General features: G+C 40.5%; 1 protein-coding gene across 1 annotated transcript in view; it reads right to left on the bottom strand.

Moving 5' to 3' along the window:
• The window catches only part of GRID2 (glutamate ionotropic receptor delta type subunit 2), a 1,023,752-nt gene that overhangs the window by 159,677 nt on the left and 842,093 nt on the right, over nucleotides 1–21,982 (bottom strand). Inside the window, exon 11 of the mRNA XM_073340701.2 lies at nucleotides 21,061–21,373. Within this exon, the coding sequence (XP_073196802.1) occupies nucleotides 21,061–21,373 (313 nt within the window). The remainder of the gene's footprint in view (nucleotides 1–21,060; nucleotides 21,374–21,982) is intronic.

The following is a 21,982-nucleotide window of genomic DNA, read 5'->3' as shown; positions in this document are numbered from 1 at the left end:
ATGTTGGTCCCAGGATATTAGAAAGACAAGGTGGGTGACGTAATATCTTTTATCGGAGAGAAGTTGGTCCAATAAAAGATATTATCTCACTCTACTTGTCACTCTAATATTTAAAAAGATGTTTTCCCAAGTAAACTATACTGGAAATTTGCTAATAAGACTTATGTTATCATAGACACGATGGAGAAAGAGAATACGTTTAGTCCTGCCACCTCCTTTATCTAAAATGGCTCTCCTTAATTATGCCTAGAAATGACCTGAATTTGTATGTATTCTTGCCTACTTCAGAAAGTCAAATCATCCGTAGTATGCTACATGTGTTTCTGTTTATTCCCCTTTCCTTGCCAATTCTTCTAGTGATGTATCAGCAGGCTGGGGCAAAAATCATATTGTCCTGACAAACTGGAACAACCTAATACATTATTGGACAGACACAAAGATCAGAGAAGACAATATTGTCTGAGGGATAATGTGAATCCTGTAAAATTCCAATACAAGTTTCCAATACTTTAAGTTATTCTCTCTTTTAGTCAGGAGGTTTGAAGACTGCTGAGAATGAAGAATAAAATAAGGTGAGGCTCTTGGTGAGAAGAGGGGTTAGCTAGCTGAAGAATGGCACAGACACCATGTACCACAGCCCAGAGACAACCTGCTACTCTGTAGCATGGGACCAAATGTGAATCATTCAAAACAGTTAGAGTGGTATGCAACCACCTTGTTTTTCAAGGGTATGTCAGTTGCTGGTTTCAAGGAAAGCTGTACTCATTTGCCCAGCCCATAACAATGAAAGATCACAGAACAAACAAAAAAGCCCTTGTCACTGTGAATAAATGGTGAAATGTTTATTTTTAAACTTGCAATTACAGTTGGCATTTGCAAGTCCAGTGCTGGCTGGAGGCAGCCATCTTGCTGAAAATGATGTCATCTGTGACACTAGACACGTAGATAGTGGACATGTAGATCCCAATGTCAGAGCCTGAAAACAAGGCTCCCAAGCTGATTTAATATTGATTTAACATCCACAATGGTAATGTGTAATATTTAGAAATTAAACACATAAGTGTAACAGTCACAAAAAGAAATTTACTATGCAACCATAATTCAAGCAAAGGGGTAGCTGTATTATGGCGAGCATCCTGCACCTTTTTCAATAGCTTTAGTGGAACAAACATGACTTTTTTTCTTTTTGGCATGAAATCTGATAAGTTTGCTCTATTGGGGCAGGACAGTCATTTGCCATTAAGCAGCCATGCAGTTAGCAACTGGTGCAGAAATTTCCTGTCCCATATGGCCTTCCCATACTTGGGGATTGGGGGAGGAGGAGCTCAGACTCTGGGGGACGGATTTTCTCTGCTATGAACAAGTTGGTGGGAAACAGGGGGAGCCCCTGGCTCTGCCCCTCAAAGTTCTGGCCAGCTGAGCTGAGTCAGCACAGGGGGCGGTAAGGTGTGGCACTTTGAATGGGCACAATAAATCCACCATGGGGGCTAAGGAAGGGATTGTAAACTGTCAGGGCTCCTCCTAGGGAGATGCAGCTGTGCACCGCTCCTCACAAAGGATAGGAATCGGGTCAGAATGACAGCTGATTGCAGGACAACAATTCCGTTTTGTAGCAACATTTGAGGTTTCAAAATTTGTTTTCATTTTGCCATGGAGCAAAAACAAACTTGGACGTTCTCACAAAAACTAGAATTGTGTAAAATGTCTGGTTTTGGACCAAAAACAAAAAGTTTTCACTGACCTAGGATGTGGGAGACCCTGCTTCAGGACAGAGTTTTTCATCCCAGATCATTCTGAATGAGGCAGAGCACAGACTTCAACTTAGATCTCCCTCATCCGAAACCAGTGCCTTAATCACCAGGCTATGAAGTGCACACCTCTCACTGCACTGCCCTCCCCTCCAAAAAAAGTAAACAGAACTGCTATGCTTCAACATTTCCTTTTGCCAAAAATGTTTCAACCAGCTCAAACCAATCTAATCCTTGGAATGGTCGAATAAAATAGAATAGGATTAGATAGGATAGGATAGAAAGCCCTAGATTCTATAGAACAGAATAGCACAGTTTACATTACATGCAGGTCTGTTGGGAACAGTTTAGACTAACTTGTCTCTTGTATTTTTCCTGTGACAAGGACATTTCTCACAATTTTTGGGGGGGAGGAAGGGGAGAGAAGGTGATAGTTTATATTGTTAAAAAGGCTGCAGAATTTGTATATCTTGGGAATTTCAGTTATGTGAAACAATACAAAATCTTTCAGAATTCTGTATAATTTCTCCAATTTTAAACTGGAAATTCATAATCCAGCACAGAACAAAAAATTTTGTACTGCCAAAGAAGAGTGTATGAATAAGGTGATAAGTAACAGTCAGCATGGATTTGTCAAGAACAAATCATATCAAACCAACCTGGTAGCTTTCTTTGACAGGGTAACAAGCCTAGTGCATAGGGGGGAAGTGCTAGATGTGGTAAAAGTAAAGCTTTTGATAAGTAAAGCTTAAGTAAAGCTTTTGATACTGTCTCGCATGACCTTCAAATAAAGAAACTAGGGAAATGCAATCTAGATGGAACTACTATCAGGTGGGTGCAAAATTGGTTGGAAAACCGTTCCCAGAGAGTGGTTATCAGTGGTTCACATTCATGCTGGAAGGGCATAACAAGTGGAGTCCCACAGGGATCAGTTCTGGGTCCAGTTTTGTTCAATATCTTCATCAATGATTTAGATAATGGCAGACAGGGTACATGTGAAGTTTGAGTACAATACCAAGTTGGGAGGAGTTGCAAGGGCTTTGGAGGATAGGATTATAATTCAAAATGATCTGGACAAACTGGGGAAGTGGTCTGAAGTAAATAGGATGAAATTCAATGTGGACAAATGCAAAGTACTCCACTTAGGAAGGAACAATCAGCTGCACACATAAAAAATAGGAAGGAGTACTGCGGAAAGGGATCCGGGGGTCATAGTGGACCACAAGCTAAATATGAGTCAACAGTGCAATGCTGTTGCAAAGAAAGCGAACATCATTCTGGGATGTATTTGCAGGCGTGTTGTAAGCAAGACATGAGAAGTAATTCTTCTGCTCTACTCCATGCTGATTAGGCCTCAACTGGAGTATTGTGTCCAGTTCTGGGAGCCACATTTCAGGAAAGATGTGGAGAAATTGGAGAGAGTCCAGAGAAGAGCAACAAAAATGATTAAAGGTCTAAAAAACATGACTTATGAGGGAAGATTGAAAAAACTGGGTTTGTTTAGTCTAGAAAAGGGAAGACTGAGAGGGGATATGATAACAGTTTTCAAGTTCTTAAAAGGTTGTTACAAAGAGGAGGGAGAAAAATTGTTGTTCTTAATCACTGAAGATAGGACAAGAAGCAATGGGATTAAATTGCAGGAAGAGAGGTTTAGGTTGGAAATTAGGAAAAACTTCCTAACTGCCAGGGTGGTTAAGCACTGGAATCAATTGCCCAGGGAGGTTGTGGAATCTCCATCATTGGAGATTTTTAGGAGCAGGTTAGACGAACACCTTTCAGAGATGGTCTAGATAATACTTAGTCCTACCATGAGTGCAGGGGACTGGACTAGATGACCTCTTGAGGTCCCTTCCAGTCCTATGATTCTATTTCTGCCAGCTGTAACAAAACTGAAGTTCAGAAGTTGTTGAAATATCTCTCACAATAAAGAGCTCTTATTCTAGTCTTCTCATTTTTCATCCATATTTTGTCATGCCTCCTTGAATTTTTCTAAGTACATAAATCTCCATCTCATGTGGGATGCTGAGGTTGGACTCTCGCACTGTGGGATAAAATTAAAATCAAGTGAGTTGTTACTTGTATCCTACAAGGGAAGAATATGGCTCCTTGAATTAGGGTCACCTCCTTAGTTCACACGGATATAAATAAAATTTGTAAATCAGTAGCTGAGTTACCCAGCCTTTCAAATATTAACAGATTTCAGGGAATGATTGTTGGAAAGGAACTGAGCGAGAGGAAGGACCAGCAGCCAGTTTTTACAGGGTCCTATACATACAAGTGTTCACCATAGCTTTCTTTCTTTCTTCCTTTCTACCCCAGAATGTAGTCATTTTTCAGCAATGAAAAGTTTCAGATCATTTGGTTCTCAGATTAACTGTGCTCTTTCAAACAGCAAACTGTGGAGGGGCACAGACACTATATTACTATACAATGTCTTGAACTCAAGAGTTGTTGGGTAAAGCAATTTCTTGTTTTCTTCTCATTTTCTAAAGAGGTGGCACTTGATCATGCATTATTATTTAAATTGTAGTAGTGCCCAAAGTCTGTTATGGGCTTTCCTAACCTAGAAGATGACATAGGGCCAGATGCTCAGCTGCACGCTCAAGCAACGGTCCTACCATTGACTTTAAGTTAGCTCAGGGTATGGCCCACAGTTAATGGAGAGATTACAGAGACCCAGAACATGCTCAGGGTGAATGCAAGACTGTTAATTTCCTGTGTACACAGACTCTTACCTCCTTGCTATATTCTCTCAGGGGCCATTCTGAATAGTGGTTATAAAAGTTCACAAATGCATTCCACTTTCTGAAAAGTAAAGGGTGATAAAACCTTTTATAACAGAGTACACGAACCCCACACCTGCATGTAAGGGGTTAAGGAGCTGCTTTGGGTTGGAGTGGCCCCGCCCTTCTGCACCTGCTAATTATGTGAGGACTGGAGGAGGCGCTAAAAGAAGGGAACTACCCTCAGATAGGGGCCACCCTGCCAAGGGAACAGACTGATGTGCTTCCTAGCTCCAAGAGAGAGAGGCCAGAGTCCCTGAGTTTGTGGAAGGAGGCCACAGATCCCCTGAGCGAAGAAGGGGAATGAGACTAAGACTTGTAATGGAGACCCAGGAACTCTGAAGGGGACTCTGACACTTCTAAGACCCTCTAAAGTAAGAGAAGCCAATATCCTGAGCAAAGACGGCTACAGATTTTCTTTTCCGTCCATAATGGGATATTTCCTTCCTACCTTTATTTAATCCTGTTTGCTGAATGCAGAATGTTTAGTTTACTTCACCATGTAGCTCCTACAGGGGGCACCCTGCTGAGGACAGGTTTGTGACACCTTCATCCAAACTTTTCATTAAAGAACAACAAGTAGTAGGAATGAAATATCACCACAAGGCCTGAGAAGGACACAGTAGGTTGCTTGAACCTTCAGCCTTGGGTCTGGGATTTATTCTGCCCTTTTAAGACATTAGTCTACCAGTCTTCTGATTTTCTTGACCTCTCAAGATCTTATGTCATTCCTCATTCTATGTGGGTAGAAAGAGTATTTCACAGGTTCAGTCTCGGTATCAATCAGGTGGATGTCCACCTGGTGACCCAACAAAATGACACCAGCTCTGATGGATGATTCCTGTTGGCACGCTAACAAAGTAGGAGCGAGGGGTTCCTGCACATCACTGCACTGCCCCCCCCCCCGCCTTTTCTTGAGAATCTTTCACCTAGACAGGATCTCCTGGATTCAGTACTCTCAAGGATTTGACTCTGTGGTACTTGCCAAAGTCCTGCTTCTGACAGGTTTTACATTAATCTTCTTTTGTAGTCTCAGGAAGTCAGGCTAATAAGGGTCCATTTGAGAAGGAATATTTGGGATAGTGGAACTCAGCTTCTTTCCTGTGAATAGTTCTGGAGGGCTGAATCCACTTGCTAGAGGTATTGACTGGTAAGCCAAAAGGGCAAGATGAGGATCTGAAGAGTTAGAAGAAAGTTGTTTCATTGTCTTTACCTCATATTCTGTTCCACCATTACTCTAGGGCAGTGATTCTCAAACTTATTTGATTGCACCCCCTTCTTTGTATGTGTAGTAGTTTACGTGCACCCCGCCCCCCACCACACAAGCACGTATACCGATAAAAAAAAATCAACATGCAACTCTCACTAAATATTAAAAACAGTAAGGTATTGATTCAAACAGAGCCAATGGCCCATCGTAATAAGAGCAAAAGGAAAACTGTGGATATGGTCTATGAGTACAAATTAATGTGCACACCATGTCAGAGCAAATGGATTAAGGTACAGATAGTAACAACTTTGTGTAATGCTATGCAAGCATAACAGAAATCTGTCAATGCACAGCGCCATCTGAGGACTGGATATGTCTGGAGGAATCCGCTTTGACACTTATTCATTACTGTGGGTAAAATGTGTTCAGTAAATTTACCCCCCTAAAGCTTCTCACGCCTCCTCCACAGAATATATTGTATACCCCCCCACACCAGGGAGGGACCACCCCCCTGTTTGAGAAACTCTGCTCTAGGGAAAATGGAGGCTAGACTTGACCATTGGTATCTGCAAACCTCTTAAAAATCTCAGAGGAAAATTGAAAACCAATGTCAGAAATGACTTACTCTAGAATCTGAAAACAGGCAAAGATGGGTTTTTATTCTTTCAGCAACTGCACTTGATGCAGTGTTGAACAACCTGACAATTTCAATTTTTCTTGAGAAGTAATTAATCATCAACAGATAGAAAAGATCACACTGGACTATCTATCATGGCCCTTCTGATATAGGAGATTGTAATAATGGTTCTGGGGGATTGGTTCTCAAGCGAGCACAAATATCACATTTCTCAACTTGCTGTTGTAGTTTTTTTCTCAGCTCAGGTCACCAAACAGAATGTTTAGCTCTTTCCCTGCATTTTGTAATGCCTCGGTGTCCCTCATGCATTGTGTCAAGGCTTTCCTTTTGCACTGATATAGCGATAATTGGTCTGGACTCCAACAATAGGTAAGATCCACAGAAACTGTCCAGTATGTCTTCAGAGTGATTTCTGACTTGGTCTGTTTTTCTCCAGTCCTCTTTAGATAGTCATGACATGGCTCAGTAATTCATCTGCCTCTTGCTTCTTTCTCAGTTCTTGCAGGCATTTTCCTGTGATTGGTAAAGTAGTAAGTCCCTTGTCTACGAAATCTTCTAGGAGCAGCTGCTCTTGTTTGTGATGTGGTGTGTCTAGCATTTGGGCCCTACTGCTAAACTACACTGATTTATGAACTTCAGTCCCTGGTATCTGCTTGACAAATTTCTTCAGATACCATGTTCGGACAACTTGCTGCCTGTGCTGTGTGGGGTTTCAGTCTGGGGACAGAAGGGCTTAATCTCTTTGTCATTGTACCTCTGCACTGTGGAACACCCTGCCAAGACATGGCAAGACTAGTTCTAGAATTCCTCTATTGAAAACTTGTTTGAAAATAGAAAAGGAGTACTTGTGGCACCTTAGAGACTAAACAGCATCGGATGAAGTGAGCTGTAGCTCACGAAAGCTTATGCTCAAATAAATTGGTTAGTCTCTAAGGTGCCAAAAGTACTCCTTTTCTTTTTGCGAATACAGACTAACACGGCTGTTACTCTGAAACTTGTTTGAAAATGAATCTCTCTGCAAAAGTCTACCAGACATGGCCTCAATCCATGTTTTTTCCCCCCAATCACTTGTTAAAAGCATGACCTCCCCTTCTCCCTGTGCATGCATATGTGTATACATCTTGAATAGCTAATTGTTAGAAGTACTATAAAGGGGGAAACTAATCTGCATTATACTGACACCTAAGATCAAATTGAGTCCTGGGATAAGCAGAAACAACATCCAGCAAGTAAACAGGAGTTACACCCACATATCTCATCCCACAATGGCTTTCTATTAGGTACACTATTCCCAATTCAAAACTGAATGGGTCACAAGAAAGAACTTCTAAGGTGTGACTAGAATGTGCACCATATCGTCTCAAAATATTATGTTTATAACATCCTGCAGAAGTGCACTGAGCCTGCTCTTCATCTTTTTATGCTGGTATCTTTTTCAAAACTATAAACATATCCCTTTTAAGTATTTTTGTTGCTTTATCCTATACTGGATGAGCAGCATGGAGGATAGAAAGGCAGAAAATAGAAAGAAAGAAAGAGTATGTTTATGGCTCGACGGAGAAAGGAAAGGAAGAAGGACTGGCAAGTCAAATACAAGATCCAATGAACTTTCATAAGTCTAAGTTAGACAGGAGCTCAAGCCCCTGATTAAAAAACACCACAGTGATAAATACTGTCACCCACTGTTTCTACTCAGGTACTTTTAGATAAAACCAAAACATTTAAATATATATTGAAATAATAAAATAGAGGTCTATTAACTGCATTCCATAAGCATTGGGATCCAGTGTGATAATGGAAAAGCTAACCTCTTTTCAGCTGAGCTGACAGTCCAATTTTCTGCATCACTACCAATGATAATGTTACACAAACTGTGTTCAAACATTAAATTAATTCCCATTAAATCAATATCCTTAAAGGCCAAGTAGCCCTTTAATAATTACCTGATTAAGATTATGTTAGCATAACATATTAGTTATAGTTTGTTTATTAATTCCTTTTTCAGTGATAAATCTTGTTTTCCCACCCAGCTCCCTGACACTGCGACAGAGAGGTAAAGAGTGGAATGGGAAGTGCATCACTACGGCACATAGCAACTGGGTAACATCATAACATCAGTGACACTTCTGAGATACAGATTTTCTGGATTTGGGTTTCTAATACCCAGCATTAATGGTCTGACAGCCCAAGCACTGTATGAATGAATCTCTAGATCTTGCAGAAGCTCTACACAAACCCAGAGTCCCAAAAGCAGTGACACACATAAGGGACCAGCAGCTTTTGCAACAAGTGAACTCCATCCTCCTACAGAGTTTGCAAAATCTGCTAAGTTTTCTCATGAAAAATGCAATACATTATAGATGAATAAGTATATTACAAATAATGTGTAATAATTTAGTGCCTAGACACAAAAGTGACTGGTGCTGTAATTGCAGGCAGATAGAAAGATAGATAGATCTTACTGTGCTTCTAAAATTGTAGTTGGAAAGTTGTTAGAAAATGGATTATAGAAGTGCTTTTCAATGTCCTCTACTGTCAAAAAAGAAGAGTAATGACTGTACAGAAAGTTTTCAGATTTAGGTGCCTAATGTTAGTTACTTCTTGTCAGGGTATACCCCCCCCAAAATCTGAACTCTGGGGTACAGATGTGGGGATCAGCATGAAAGACCCCCTAAACTTATTTTCTACCAGCTTAGGTTAAAACTCTTCCAAGGCAGTCTTCTGCCTTGGACAGATATTGCTGCCACCACCAAGTGATTTTCACATATATTCAGGGAAGGGTCACTTGGAATCCTGATCTCCCCAAAATATCCCCTCAAGCCTCTTCACCCCCTTTCCTGGAGAGGCTTGAGAATAAAATGCCAACCAGTTGCCTTAGCAATGTGAGCACAGAAACTCCTTGTCTAAGGACTTTGGAATCAAAAGGATTCTTTAAAAAAAGGTAAATTTTATTTAAAAAGAAAAACATCTGAAAACTCAGGCTTTAGGGATTAAACACCAAAAATAACTTTCTTGAGGTTCAGCTTAAAGGTTATAGACAAAACAAAAGCACCTGGGGTTAGCACAGAGGAATCCACAAACCAAAACAACCAAAAAGGTTCCTAATCAAATCGGTCTTAACTTTTCCTGTGCTACTTACATATCTGGAGTTCCAAATGAGGAGTTTCTAGGTATGATGCTGATTTCCCACACCTGGCTTAAAGCTTGCAGCTTGTTGCTGCTTTCCCCTCTCTCCAGCTCAAGAGAGGAAGAACCCCCCACCCCCAGCAGTTTTTCCACTTTGAAAGGGTACAGCCTCTCTCTGGGTTCCCCTGGTCAGGTGCCAACTCAGGTTAAGCTTCTCTTAACCCTTTACAGTTAAGGCAATTAGGGTACAGCTGCTGAGGAGGATTCTATAGCTACTAACTGGCTGGATGTCCATAAAAGGGAGATCCTCCCTACCCGCCTCATTTATCACATTTGTATCCAAATTTAAGTAAGTCTCCTTTAAGTTAATGGCAATGGTGATTGTTCAGCATCTGTGGAAACCAGGCCACTTGTATCCAGGTGCTGAAATATGGATTTAGACACTTATATTTCAAAATGTATCTTTTGCTGATAATGATAATGTATATAATAATCCAGTGGCTCTCAACCTTTTCCAGACTACTGTATCCCTTTCAGGAGCCTGATTTGTTTTGTATACCCCCAAGTTTCACCTCACTTAAAAAGTACTTGCTTATAAAATCAGACATAAAAATACAAAAAAGTGTCACAGCACGCTATTACTGAAAGATTCCTTACTTTCTGATTTTACCATATAATTATAAAATAAATGGATTGGAATATAAATATTGTACGTACCTTTCAGTGTATAGTATATAGAGCAGCACAAACAAGTCATCGTTTGTATAAAATTTTAGTTTGTATTGACTTTGTTAGTGCTTTTAGGTAGCCTGTTGTAAAACTAGGCAAATATCTAGATGAGCTGATGTACTCCCTTGGAAGACCTCTGTGTACCCCCAAGCATACAAGTAACCCTGGTTGAGAACCATTGTTATAATCAAAACACCCTCAAGTTCTGAAGTGTTTGGACTCTGAACTCTAATCCAAATTTTGCAGTTGTCCAGTCTCTCTAAAATGAATCTTGGGGCCCATCTCTTGTTTACATTTCAACAAAAAGTACTGTTAGCCTAGAGTTAAAGTTGATGAAGTCCATTCTTAAATATCCTAGTAACACACTTTTTTAATTAAATCATTGGATTACCAAACGCCATCTAATTGGCTTATATAATCATAAATAATTCTAGAATATGGTCAGTCATGATATTTTTTTTAAACATGTCCGAGCATATAATCCTACTGTCGGTCACTACCTTTACACATCTCAGTGCAATAATTTCACATTCAAAACTCCACTATGGGACCCTATGTCTGCAGATGTACAAACACACTGTTTTGAGGTATAGTCTCTATCTGACACCTGGAGAATTTCTGTATTTGTGCTAGTGTCCCCACACAGTGGATCCAATTCTGACTAGAATGAGATCAAAATCAGGCCCATTGATTTGCATTATACCCCACTGTATGCACATGTTAACAGAGTGTTTTAACAACTGTAAATCCACGAGATTTGCATTTGTTAGTTATTATTTTATAGACTATGGCATCCGGTGCTGCAAAAACTCACACATAGCCAGATTTCCAGAAGTGCTGAGTACCCACGAACCCCACTGAAGTTAATGGGAGCTACAAATGCTCAACACCTTTGAAAATGCAACGATAATTAGTCTCTACTGCACAAATACATAACAGAGCAAGAAGCCTCATCATCTACAGCTGAGACATTGGTACCCTGTCAACAGGGTGTTGCAGGATATTGTATGTACTCTCTTCAGGAAGTAGTAACAGGAATTGTGCTGTTAACTGACAATGGGTCATATGTACATATATTTAACATTGCTCAATTTAATGTCATTAATGAGATATTAAAGCACTGCTGGTTCTGTGTGTCAACCCAGAGGGGGAGTGCATTATGAACACTCTGCTATTAGGAGGGAAGACTCCCTTTTGGCCCAAACTGAGCTAACAGAACACCAAGGAAACTAAACGACAATCCAATGACAATATTAGGAAGGGCAGGAATGAACAAACTGGTAGAGGGGAAAAAAAAAAACTGCTTTTTCCACCAAAACTTCACCCTCTCCGAATACTGACCAAAGCTTTTCTGAACATTGAGAGATCATTTTTCTTTTCTCCTCATTACTTTTCATTTGCATTCATCTCGTGCTTCCAAATTCTGGGTGGGAATGGAACATGAAATGATGAAATTCAGAAAGAACAGTTACTTGTGCCATTTCCAACCCACTAAGAAACACTAGAAACCTTAAGAGAAACCTGTCTTTAGGATTATTTCCCTATTTCCAGCACCTAGGGTGACCAGATAGCAAGTCTAAAAAATCGGGACAGGGGTGAGGGGTAATAGGTGCTATATAAGAAAAAAGCCTCCAAAATCAGGACTGTCCCTATAAAATCGGGACATCTGGTCACCCTACCAGCACCAGACACTGACACCTTAATACTATGGTGGTAGAGGCACCATAAATACCTCATATATAATAGCTCAATCTTGCAGATTCAAGCACTCTAATAAGGCTCCAAACTTTGGAGTGTTTGTCTGAATTCAACTCCTAATCTTGTGGAGTTCACCCCTCGCTAATGTAGGAGTTGTTATTAAGTGACAACAATAAATACATTTGGAAGTTTAGACTGAAATTCCATCTTAAATGTGTCCAATAATGTTATTGAAAAGCTCACCAAAACCTAGATGTCCTAAAGTAATGCAGTGATTTTTCACAGCACACAGAGAAAGCTTTTAGCCTTTTAAGGGTAGACTTGAATATTACTGTAATGCAGTTTATTTATTTAATACACTACTACCAGGTCACACTTTTAAATGGCCTGATTCTTGGTGTGAAAGAGCAATTACTCTATTGAAATCAGTGGGTCAGAGTCTTCAGAAGTGCAAATCAGCCTTAAAGCTGACTTAACTGGCCAATGGATGTTTACTTCTGCAGAGAAGTAGGAGAAAAAGGAGCTACTGCAATAAATTAAACATATATTTATACTTAAAAAATTCTGCCAGCTGCTATTTCTAGACATGAAAACCTGATGATCCCACTCAACTATGTGGATCTATTATCATTGCTCATTAGCAGCCTGTGTGCAGAAGCTTTGCTATCTGCCATCTTCTCTGTTACCTTTGCCCGACACAGCTGACAGAGAAGGAGAATCTTGGTTAAGACCAACACATATACATTCATCTCAGTTGGTGCGTCACAAGAAGATTTCATGAATTTTTAGCCCAACACCACTTTAATAACTTTAAAAGCCCTTAAAGGATGAAGCCCAAATCTGTGATTCCTTCCCTTTCATCCCCAAAGAATGTAAATTTAGCTGCTGCAGCTCCTATGCTGGGATTCTGCTGTAGTGAAGATAATCCTACTGATCTCAAACTGAGAGACAGAAAGAAAACAGCTCTGAGGGTTCCACTGGGCAAGGGACCTCAGTCTCAGCACTCAGCAACAGGCTGGCCAGCATGTTCAAAAGTCTCATCCTGTGTCTTGATCTGCTTCCTTTGTAAAGTGATTTTTGGCTTGCTCCTGTTATATGCATTTTAATATTGGAAGAGGGTCTGGGAATAAAACTCAGCAGCTGAAGATGGGATAATATGTTGTTGGCAGCCTGAAAAACCTCTGAGCCTTTCCTGTTTTTAGACTCTTCAGGCAATCTTTCCTGGTACCAAAATACCAGCTGGTGTTATGAAGAAAAGCGATGTGGGTGGTTACCAGTGTGGCGCTCCTGCCATGGAGGAGGGACTCCCTGCAGTACTGAAAGGAATGGAAATCTACCAAGAGTTTCCATCTAAACTCATGCTCATCTGGCACCTACCATATCCTCTAGTGAAAAGGTTGGATCAATTTGTGGATTAGATTTCTGCCATCCAAACAGAAGGCCAGGATGTTTAATAACTGTGGATGTAGAAGACAGATTGAAAAGCTAACCAAAAAAAATAGCCTTCTAAACTCTGAAATTCCCATATTTGCAGTGTAGATTGCAGTTCAGGAAACTCTAACAGCAGAACAAGTGACTAAGGCCAGGTCTGCAAGTTTAACCACTGCAATTACTGAACATCTTCTAAGCTTTCCCAGGTGTATGTGTAAGTTAGATTGCTTTTTCATGGAAGAAAATGTCTGTTTCCTGGCCAAGTTATTCCTTTTTGTTTCATCAATTAGATATGTACTATATATGCTCTGCAATCTGGAAAGTAAAGTGAAAGCTAATTACTTGTTCTGATTCAAATGTATCCCTCCTGTAAGTCATATATGTTATACAGGTTTATGAAAAATTCTTGAAATTTAAAAACTGCTCCATAAAAAATAATTAACTTAGAAAATTTTTTTTTGGGTGGAAGAGAGGGAGAGAGTTTTCTTTTCTCTTATGGATGGATTCCCAGGCATTCAATTATACTTTCTCCTTTGCCTCACTAGACCCCAATCAACATTTGTACTATATCAAGGGCAACATCATCTTCTCACAGTCAGTTAATACGGATAGGAGCTAGTCCCTGGGGAAGGAGGATGTTCTCTGGGCTTTCACAGATTCATTCATCCTTTATCTCCTCATAACAAGTATCTCAGATGCACTGTGTCTAAATATACTGTCCCATTAATACAGCGCCATCACTTGAAAAGCTAGGTAGTAACCCATCAGTTCAGGCTCCTGCCAGGACTGCGTGGCACTTACCTTCAATATGGGGGTAACTTCAAGCAAATCCACTAGCATTTTAATGCTAGTGATTTTAAATGACTAACAAACACAACTCTGAACATACCGTAAACACTGTGACTATGACCTAGGACTAGATTTTCAAGCGGAGGTGACAAAATGTACTTGTGAAATATTTGCAAATGCATAAATGTACCAAACATTCTGTACGTGTTTGATAAATGCAACACACAGACACCAATTTATTTGGAATTTGGCCCATAATTTATTAAGTGGTTAACAGGTCTGGACCACAGTGAGGGGCGTCTGGAAAAACTGGGTGACAGCATCAGGAGGTTAAAAGGACTCTTTTAAAGTAACAGCTCTACTGAATACACACACATATACATGGACACATTTATAGGTTTAATAATAACAGAAAAATAAATTGGTAGATTAACTGTTAGTAGAATGAAGACAACTGAGATAATGACATGGATTTGTTTGTAGGTAATGTGCCCAGGAGATAGAGTAGCTTGATGACAGTAGTCAGTATATCTTTTAGTTCCACCTTCAAAGGCATCAGGAAAGAATGGAGTTTGATTTACCTGCCAATATGCCATGAGACTTTTATTTTGTGAGTACCATGCTTGGTTCTTGACTGCACAACTTCGGTGCCAATATGTTTATTCCTCTTATGCTCTTAGCCTACAGATGAGTGTGGTGAGGCAACTGCCCCACCCCTATGAGAGATAGGGCTAGAGTAGGCCAGAGTGGCTGTGTAGAGGGGCAGACAGTCAGGAAAAGGCCTACTGGGAGCCAATCAGGGCCAGTATTCCAGCCAGCCAATCAGGGCTAGGCTAGGCCCTATATAAAGGCTGCCCAGGAAGGGAGCAGGCAGTCTGTCCCAGATCTTCATGGGGGAAGGCCTGTCTCCTGAGTAGGAGACAGGCACCGAGGACAGAGCAGTGCTGGGCAGGCTTGGGGGAGCATAGAAGGGCTCCGGCCCAATACCTGCCAGATTGCGGGTCCTGACAGAAAGGGCCTAGAGGGTGCGAAGGGCCAGAGGGGAAGTGGCCCAGGGACAGTTAGACAAGGGGAGAGAAGGAGGGCAGGGAGGCTGCCACTACAGGGTCCCTGGGTCGGGACCCAGAGTTGTGGGCGGGCCTGGGTTCCCCCCTTCTCCTTGTACAGCACCTGGCCGTGACAGATTGCAACCGGCCCTTGAACAGAGAAGCTAGACTCGAGGGGTTGTGGTTGGCCACTGCAGCAGGAGTGAACTGGAAAGACTGCTGTTAACCCCCCCGCCCCCCGGAAGGGGACGAGTGTGGACTTGGGGGCAGCGCTGAGGGGGTGAGTCCCAGCCCCGTCACAATGAGTCAGTTATTACAGAAGAATTTCAATCTATGCTGAAGACCTGGCATAAATTTGAACAGCCATAACAATAATAATTAACAACACATAGCATTTCAATAGTGCTACTTTTGTTCAAAACAGTTTTACTGACAGAGTTTTGCTCTAAATGTTGAATCGATAGAGGTTGGTGTCCAGTTAATTAAGAGAAAATATCAAAAGAAAAGAACGTCACAGGTAATGGTTTCCTGCTACTAGGGATATGCCAGGAGGAAGATAAGTATGACAGAGTAATTTATTAAGCAACAGTACACTTCAGGCAGTGCATTTGTAGAAGATTATAGCACACCTTGGATGTTAATAAAAGAGACACGACTGAAGGCTGTGTGGCTTTAACCCTCCAAGAAGTGCTATAATCGCCTAGAAGTGCCAGTGCTTGGAGTCTTATTGATCTTATAAAATGGAATTTAAATAGGGAAAACAGTAAGATTTGCTCATTTAGAGGGCATTAGAAACATAATTGATCATTACTGACATCCCTGACAGCCAGTCAGAAAGCTCCAATTGTGACTAGAGTTCTAATCTAATCAGAACTAAAAGCCATAAACACAGCAAATGAGTGAAGCTTTCAAATCATTTATTCATAACACTGTTATAAGCAGTAGCATTAAGATTTTTTTTAGATATTTTTAACACTTATGTCTTGGCTACAGGGTGAGCTGTGCACCTCTCAGCAAAAATAGGGGTAGAAGGGATAACAAAGGTGAAGGTGGCAGAAATAGGGAGCACCAAATGGGAGTCCAGAGCGGGGGCGTACCAGCGTGGAAGGGAAAATGTGAGGAGTGGGGAGATAGTGAAAGAAAATGTGGCGAGAGAAGGAAGAGGCAAATGGTCCAGTAGTAGAGAGGCCAGGGTTAGGGCCATGCTTTTATGTCATGTTCCCTGAGCTCTGTAACTCCTGAAATAGGTTTCCAGTGCTACAGAGAAAATTGTGAACACACACTCAAAACAACCCACAACAGCAACTAAAAACACCTGTTTTTACTGAATTAAACACTAACCCATGAAAATATTTCCATTCGTATTAGGTTTTGTGACAGATAATGTGAGTCCTCTGCAACTTGGTAGTTTCCCTTGAATATGAGTAAGTCAAAAAGAATAAGTTCAAAAATCATGAAGCTAAACTTCAACGTACATTTCAAATTCTCCGCAATCTGAATCGATTAATTTACTCCATTTTTAGTCAGGCCATGCTGTGTAAGGCAAATCCACATGGTAATAAAGTGCTTACAGAGAGAAAGGTTGTGTTACAAATTTTCATGCCTGGCTGAATTGCACAAAGCTATGAGCCGATCAGCATTTATTTTTAGTGTAACTCAACCCATGCCACTAGTTGGCCAAGGGTACTAAATTACTTCTCCCTTTGACACACCACATTATACTGTGGTAAGGAAATGAGTTTTATTAGACATCAAGTACAATGGATACATGTAGTAGTAAGGTAAGGTATTTTAATAAACTGGACACACATTTGCTGTTCAGTAACTGGAAACATACAAATGGTCTGCATCAGTGTTGAGTGAATGGTTCGGGTTTTAAACCAAACGAACTCACCAATGATGCCTCTCATGCATAGATGAGTTCGAAAGATTTTGACTCAACTTCTACTGGTTTTTGTTTTTGTTTTAATCTTTGTGGCTCTTTCTGTCAGGGGTTCAGGAGAAATGAGCAAGAGACAAAACCAATATAGCAGCCTCATAATCCACATCATAGGAGTTTTCTGCTTTTTGACTTACTGTACTAGACACCTCTCTATTCCTGGTAGAATAGGTGCATTGTCCATCCACTCCTGGAACCATTTAGCTTCCATTTACAGTTTCTTTCAACAAACAGGGCACAGCATAACATGTTTCATAAGCCCAGAAGCCTACTCACAAGCTGTTTATCGTCATTAGCCCACAAAAGATGGAGGTGTTAGAACACGACACAGAAAGGAATTAGGTCTTCCTGTTAAACCACATTTCTACTCTGGAAAGAGACTGTAAAAACAGCATTGTGGATTTGATGGAAGGGATACACACCATCTATTGAAAAACAGATTCCATCCAAAAGGTGCAGTTCATGCCTGGGCTGTGGGCAGCACATTACTTGGGAAAAACTTAAAGGCCAACGTCAAGAGCTGAGCTTGAATGGTTAAGGTGACAGAGGGGATCTTGTGTCTCAATGAGGCCAATCAAATTTGCTCCGTAAACAAGAGTTGTTTTTCTTAACTGAGAACTCTGCAAACTCAAGCTGGGATCTGAAAGTCAAACTGGGTTCTTTCTGTGTCATCTCGTGCATCATGACTAACAATAAATGTCCTGTATGCTGAATTATGCCCTCAGCTACACTTGTGTAACTCATTAAAAGTGAATAGAGTTGCACATTTTGCTTCACTGTCTGCCTGTCAGGAAACACTTAAAAAACTAAACTTTTGTTGCTAAAGATTAAATTAATTCACAGTCACAGTTCAACCATCAGACTTGTCCATTTGACTCTCGTGTAGGGTAATAACACGTTTATTTTCGCCCGTGTTTTTGAGCTTGTGAAAGTGCAAAGGTTAAAACTTACAAACAGGATTTGAAAAGCACATCAAGAAGCCAAACTGAACATAAAATACAAATTATCACAACAGACCTTAGCTATTGTATAAACGGCACAGGTTTTAGTTAGTTTAGAATTAACTGGTAAAAGCAGTTCCTTCTGTTCTAATCTAAATAGAGTACACAGTTTGTTAAAGCATAACATATATTGTTATTCTAAAGGCCTGTTTTTTATTTAAACATGTGGTTAAGCCTGGAATCAGCCTCTGTGCTCAAGTATCTTTATTTTACAGAAAACATGAAAAAAGAAGCCAGGACATGTTTGGTAGGCCTAGGCAAAAAATACAGTGCTACCAAAGCCCTAGCAGTCTTCAAATCTTGCAGCTTTGTTTCTTTCAGTGAAGGACATAAAAATATTTGTGGCTGTATGTTTTGATAATAGAAGTGAGTACCTTGTCATGTTTTAAATCAGCAGCCAAAGGGACTTCTTAAGTGAACACGACAGTATTTAAAATTTCCCTTGCTACCTTGGTTAAGATGTGTCAATCACAATTAACAGCAACAGATTTGGTATTCTAAAACAAATAAATCCTGCAACTTCTTTGCTGCATGAAAAGCAGATGACAAGTGAATGCAGAAAGCAAACCTACCACTATAGCCAGTTAATCTGTCAATGGAAATTACTTTCATTTTTTCCTGTATTCACTAGGGTTGGTAAACAATAGAACTTCAGCTAATACAGTTTTTGTTACATACAAATTGAATGTGAAATATTGGATGACATTATAAATGAATCTCTTTTGCTATTGCACTGGAATCCTGAGGCCCTCTGAGCTTTCATGATTAAAGCAGTCTGTAAACTTCATATATTTTGTATCAACCCTATTAAATTCATGTCTTTTTCTCTTCTACCAAATTAAGGAGTGTCCTTCCACCTGCTATTTGAAGGAGACACGTCTTCCTTGACTCTACACATGCAACAGAAACAAAAGGAACATTCACACTTCTCACAGAGGATTGTGAGAAGTGTGTGCTGAAAATCCACATGGTGGGGTAAGCTCTCTCTCTTTTCAAGTAAAAGCCTCTCTCAGCTTTCCAAGCTTGTGGACTTCCTCTGCTTGCCTCCCACTGTAGTTTTTGTGCTATCAGCCATCATGTCCCTCCCATGGCTTTTATTTGTACTGAGTAACTCCTCACAGTCCTCATCCTATCAGCAAAAGCGGCGCTTGTGAATCTCCTGAGGAAGCGTCCTTTCTTCACTCTTTCCAACAACTGTGCCCATCTGTCATCTGGACTATTTTGTCTCTATCTAGTTCATTTGTGGCTCTCACACTCCATTCTCCATGCTCCTCTCCACTGCTCGTTCTTTTCCCCTCCTGACCCTTTATATTGGTTTACTATTGCTCAAGGGAGTGGCTGGAAATTTTTTTTTTATCTGCCAACAGAGGGTCATGGCCTCAAAAAGAGCTATAACCTAAAACAAGTCAATACACTGTGGAACAGAGACTTACGTGGAAGGGGTAAAGTGGACCATTCAGATAATTCATGAACTTGAAGTGGATAATTAAACAAACTTTGCCTCTTTGAAGTATTTAATATGCAGCTTTAGGGGATCACAGGGAGTTAAGGATGTTAGGGATGGGGTACAGGTGGTGGGGTCAATATCAAGCAATAATCCCACGTAAAACAGCATTGTGGATTTGACAGAAGTGATATACACCATCCATTGAAAAACGGGTTCCATCTGAAAGGTGCAATTGATGTCTGGACTGTGGGCAGCACATTATTTGGGAAAAACTTCAGTGCCAATGTCAAGAGCTGAGCTTGGCCGTTTTAAAGTGACAGAGGGGATCTTGTGTCTCAGTGAGTCCCTATCAAATTTGCTCAGTAAACAAAAGTTGGTTTTCTTAACCGTCAACTGGGCAAACTCAAGCTGGGATCTGAAAGTCAAACTGGGTTCTTTCTTTATCATGGGGTATCTCGTGCGCCATGACTATCTGGACAACTACCAAAGTGGTTAATAATGCAATTTCTAAAATATTCCATTTCACAACACCAAAGTCAATGGAAAGCACTTTATATATAGAATTTCATACAGGTTCAAGTTTAAGTCCATGAGCTATGTGGGAGTTTTGAGACTTCAGCAGTGATGGTTGTTTATACAGCACATGCTCCATGGATTAGCAGATATGTGCATCTATGGTGCCTGTACTGACCCATGAAAGACTGCATTTACAAATGCTAAAGGCTATTGTTCTACTTGTCCAACTATTTTTAGTTTTCTCAATCTTCTACTTTCTTTCTCCAGAGCCTATATTTGGTTTTCTTTTCTGATTCTGGTTTGGAGTAGTGTTAACCTCTAATTTCTGTGTCAGAATATTAAGACATAGTGGCACAAAGTTTATCTACTAAGTCTGGGTCAGCAGTCTGCGATTCTTCAGGGATATCTCACTAACCTTCTGCCCAAGGGGAATGGGTTTGAAGAAACAGAGTATAAATGGCACTGAGGACTAACCTGAGTCAATCAGAATGCTAGAGAAGACAGATAAAGTATCCAATAAGATCAGAGAAGCCTTGGTGAGACTGAAAGAGGCACAGAAATATTGAGATGAGTCAGCCGAAGACACAGAACTTGGACCCTAGTGCACAGGTGAAGATTTTAAATTTAGACCCAAAGCTAAATTCAAAGATTTTCTGTCTGATTTGGCACCAGAGCTTATGATGAACATTATTTATGAGTAACCTGCTAGTAGAAGATTAGAATTACTCTGCTCTGAGAGTTGTGGTGACAGACATTGCCTTTTTTGGAATTAGACAAATACAAAGTAAAACAGGCTAGTGTGTAGCAATTCAGAGCTTTTCACCACACATACAGAAGGCTGCTGCATGTCAAAGGCTTAGACTTCATGGATGCATGGTATAGCATGGGTCCTAAGAATCCACGGTAGCTGGAGTAGCATGTATGCTTTCCTCTGTACTAAAGATGAATTTTGCTTCTTACCTTGCTGCACAAAGGATCCATAAACGAACCACATGGAGTTGTACAGTGTTGTAGAAGTCATTGATCCCATCTGCAGGCGTGGTGGGTTGAGCCAGTTCAAGAGGTAGACCAGTAGTCCTACCAGAAGCACAGTGCCAGCTATGCAGGCCCACAGGGAGAGGTCAAATGGTGCCAAGCAGGCAAACATGTCCATTGTCTTCTCAGCCTTTCGAAGCAGTACACCCACTGAGTAGTCCATGTAACGGGTTGTGAAATCTACCACATTTTCCCGATCAGGGGTAATGGTTAAAGCAGAAATCCCTATGTCGGCTCTCTAAGAAAGAGAAAAGAGAATTCATTAACATGAGCAACAGAAAAAAAAATCTTCGATCTAATTTGTTTTATAGCACCTAAACTTTTCATGGAAAAACTGATGCCAAGGCCAATGTCTTCAGTAAGTAAATATGAAAATGCTCCTAAGGAGATGAACAGAATAGCTGCACATCAATCTTATATTTCTATGGCCAAACCTTGCCTGGCTAGACTTGGGCAGATTAGTTTTCCAGCATTATTAGTGTCCAAAAATCAAGAAAAATATTTCAAATACAAATAATAGCTGGAGGAAATCTGCTTCTGGTAATTTTTCTTGGCATGGCTTATCGGGGACATCATTGTTATAGAGGCAACAGGCAGATCTTGTGTATAGCATTCCTACTCAGAGGAAATTAGTTTCCTGACAGAAGCCACATGATACCTAGAATTCCAATGACCTGAGGATCATGACAAAGGGCCACTGCATGTCATTACATTTCATTTGGCTGCATATTAACTGTAGAATAATCAATGTCCTATGTGGTTCCTTCAGTACTGGATTTTTTTATAGCATTTGAAAACTGAGCTACCGTACCATATGGCTACCTGTCCTGCAGGTGTCAGAGAATGG

This window comes from Lepidochelys kempii, chromosome 4, assembly GCF_965140285.1.
Source record: "Lepidochelys kempii isolate rLepKem1 chromosome 4, rLepKem1.hap1, whole genome shotgun sequence".
In the NCBI taxonomy this organism is placed as follows: Eukaryota; Metazoa; Chordata; order Testudines; family Cheloniidae; genus Lepidochelys; species Lepidochelys kempii.
Note: the sequence above shows the minus strand (reverse complement) of the source record. Positions and strands in the feature narration are given on the sequence as shown.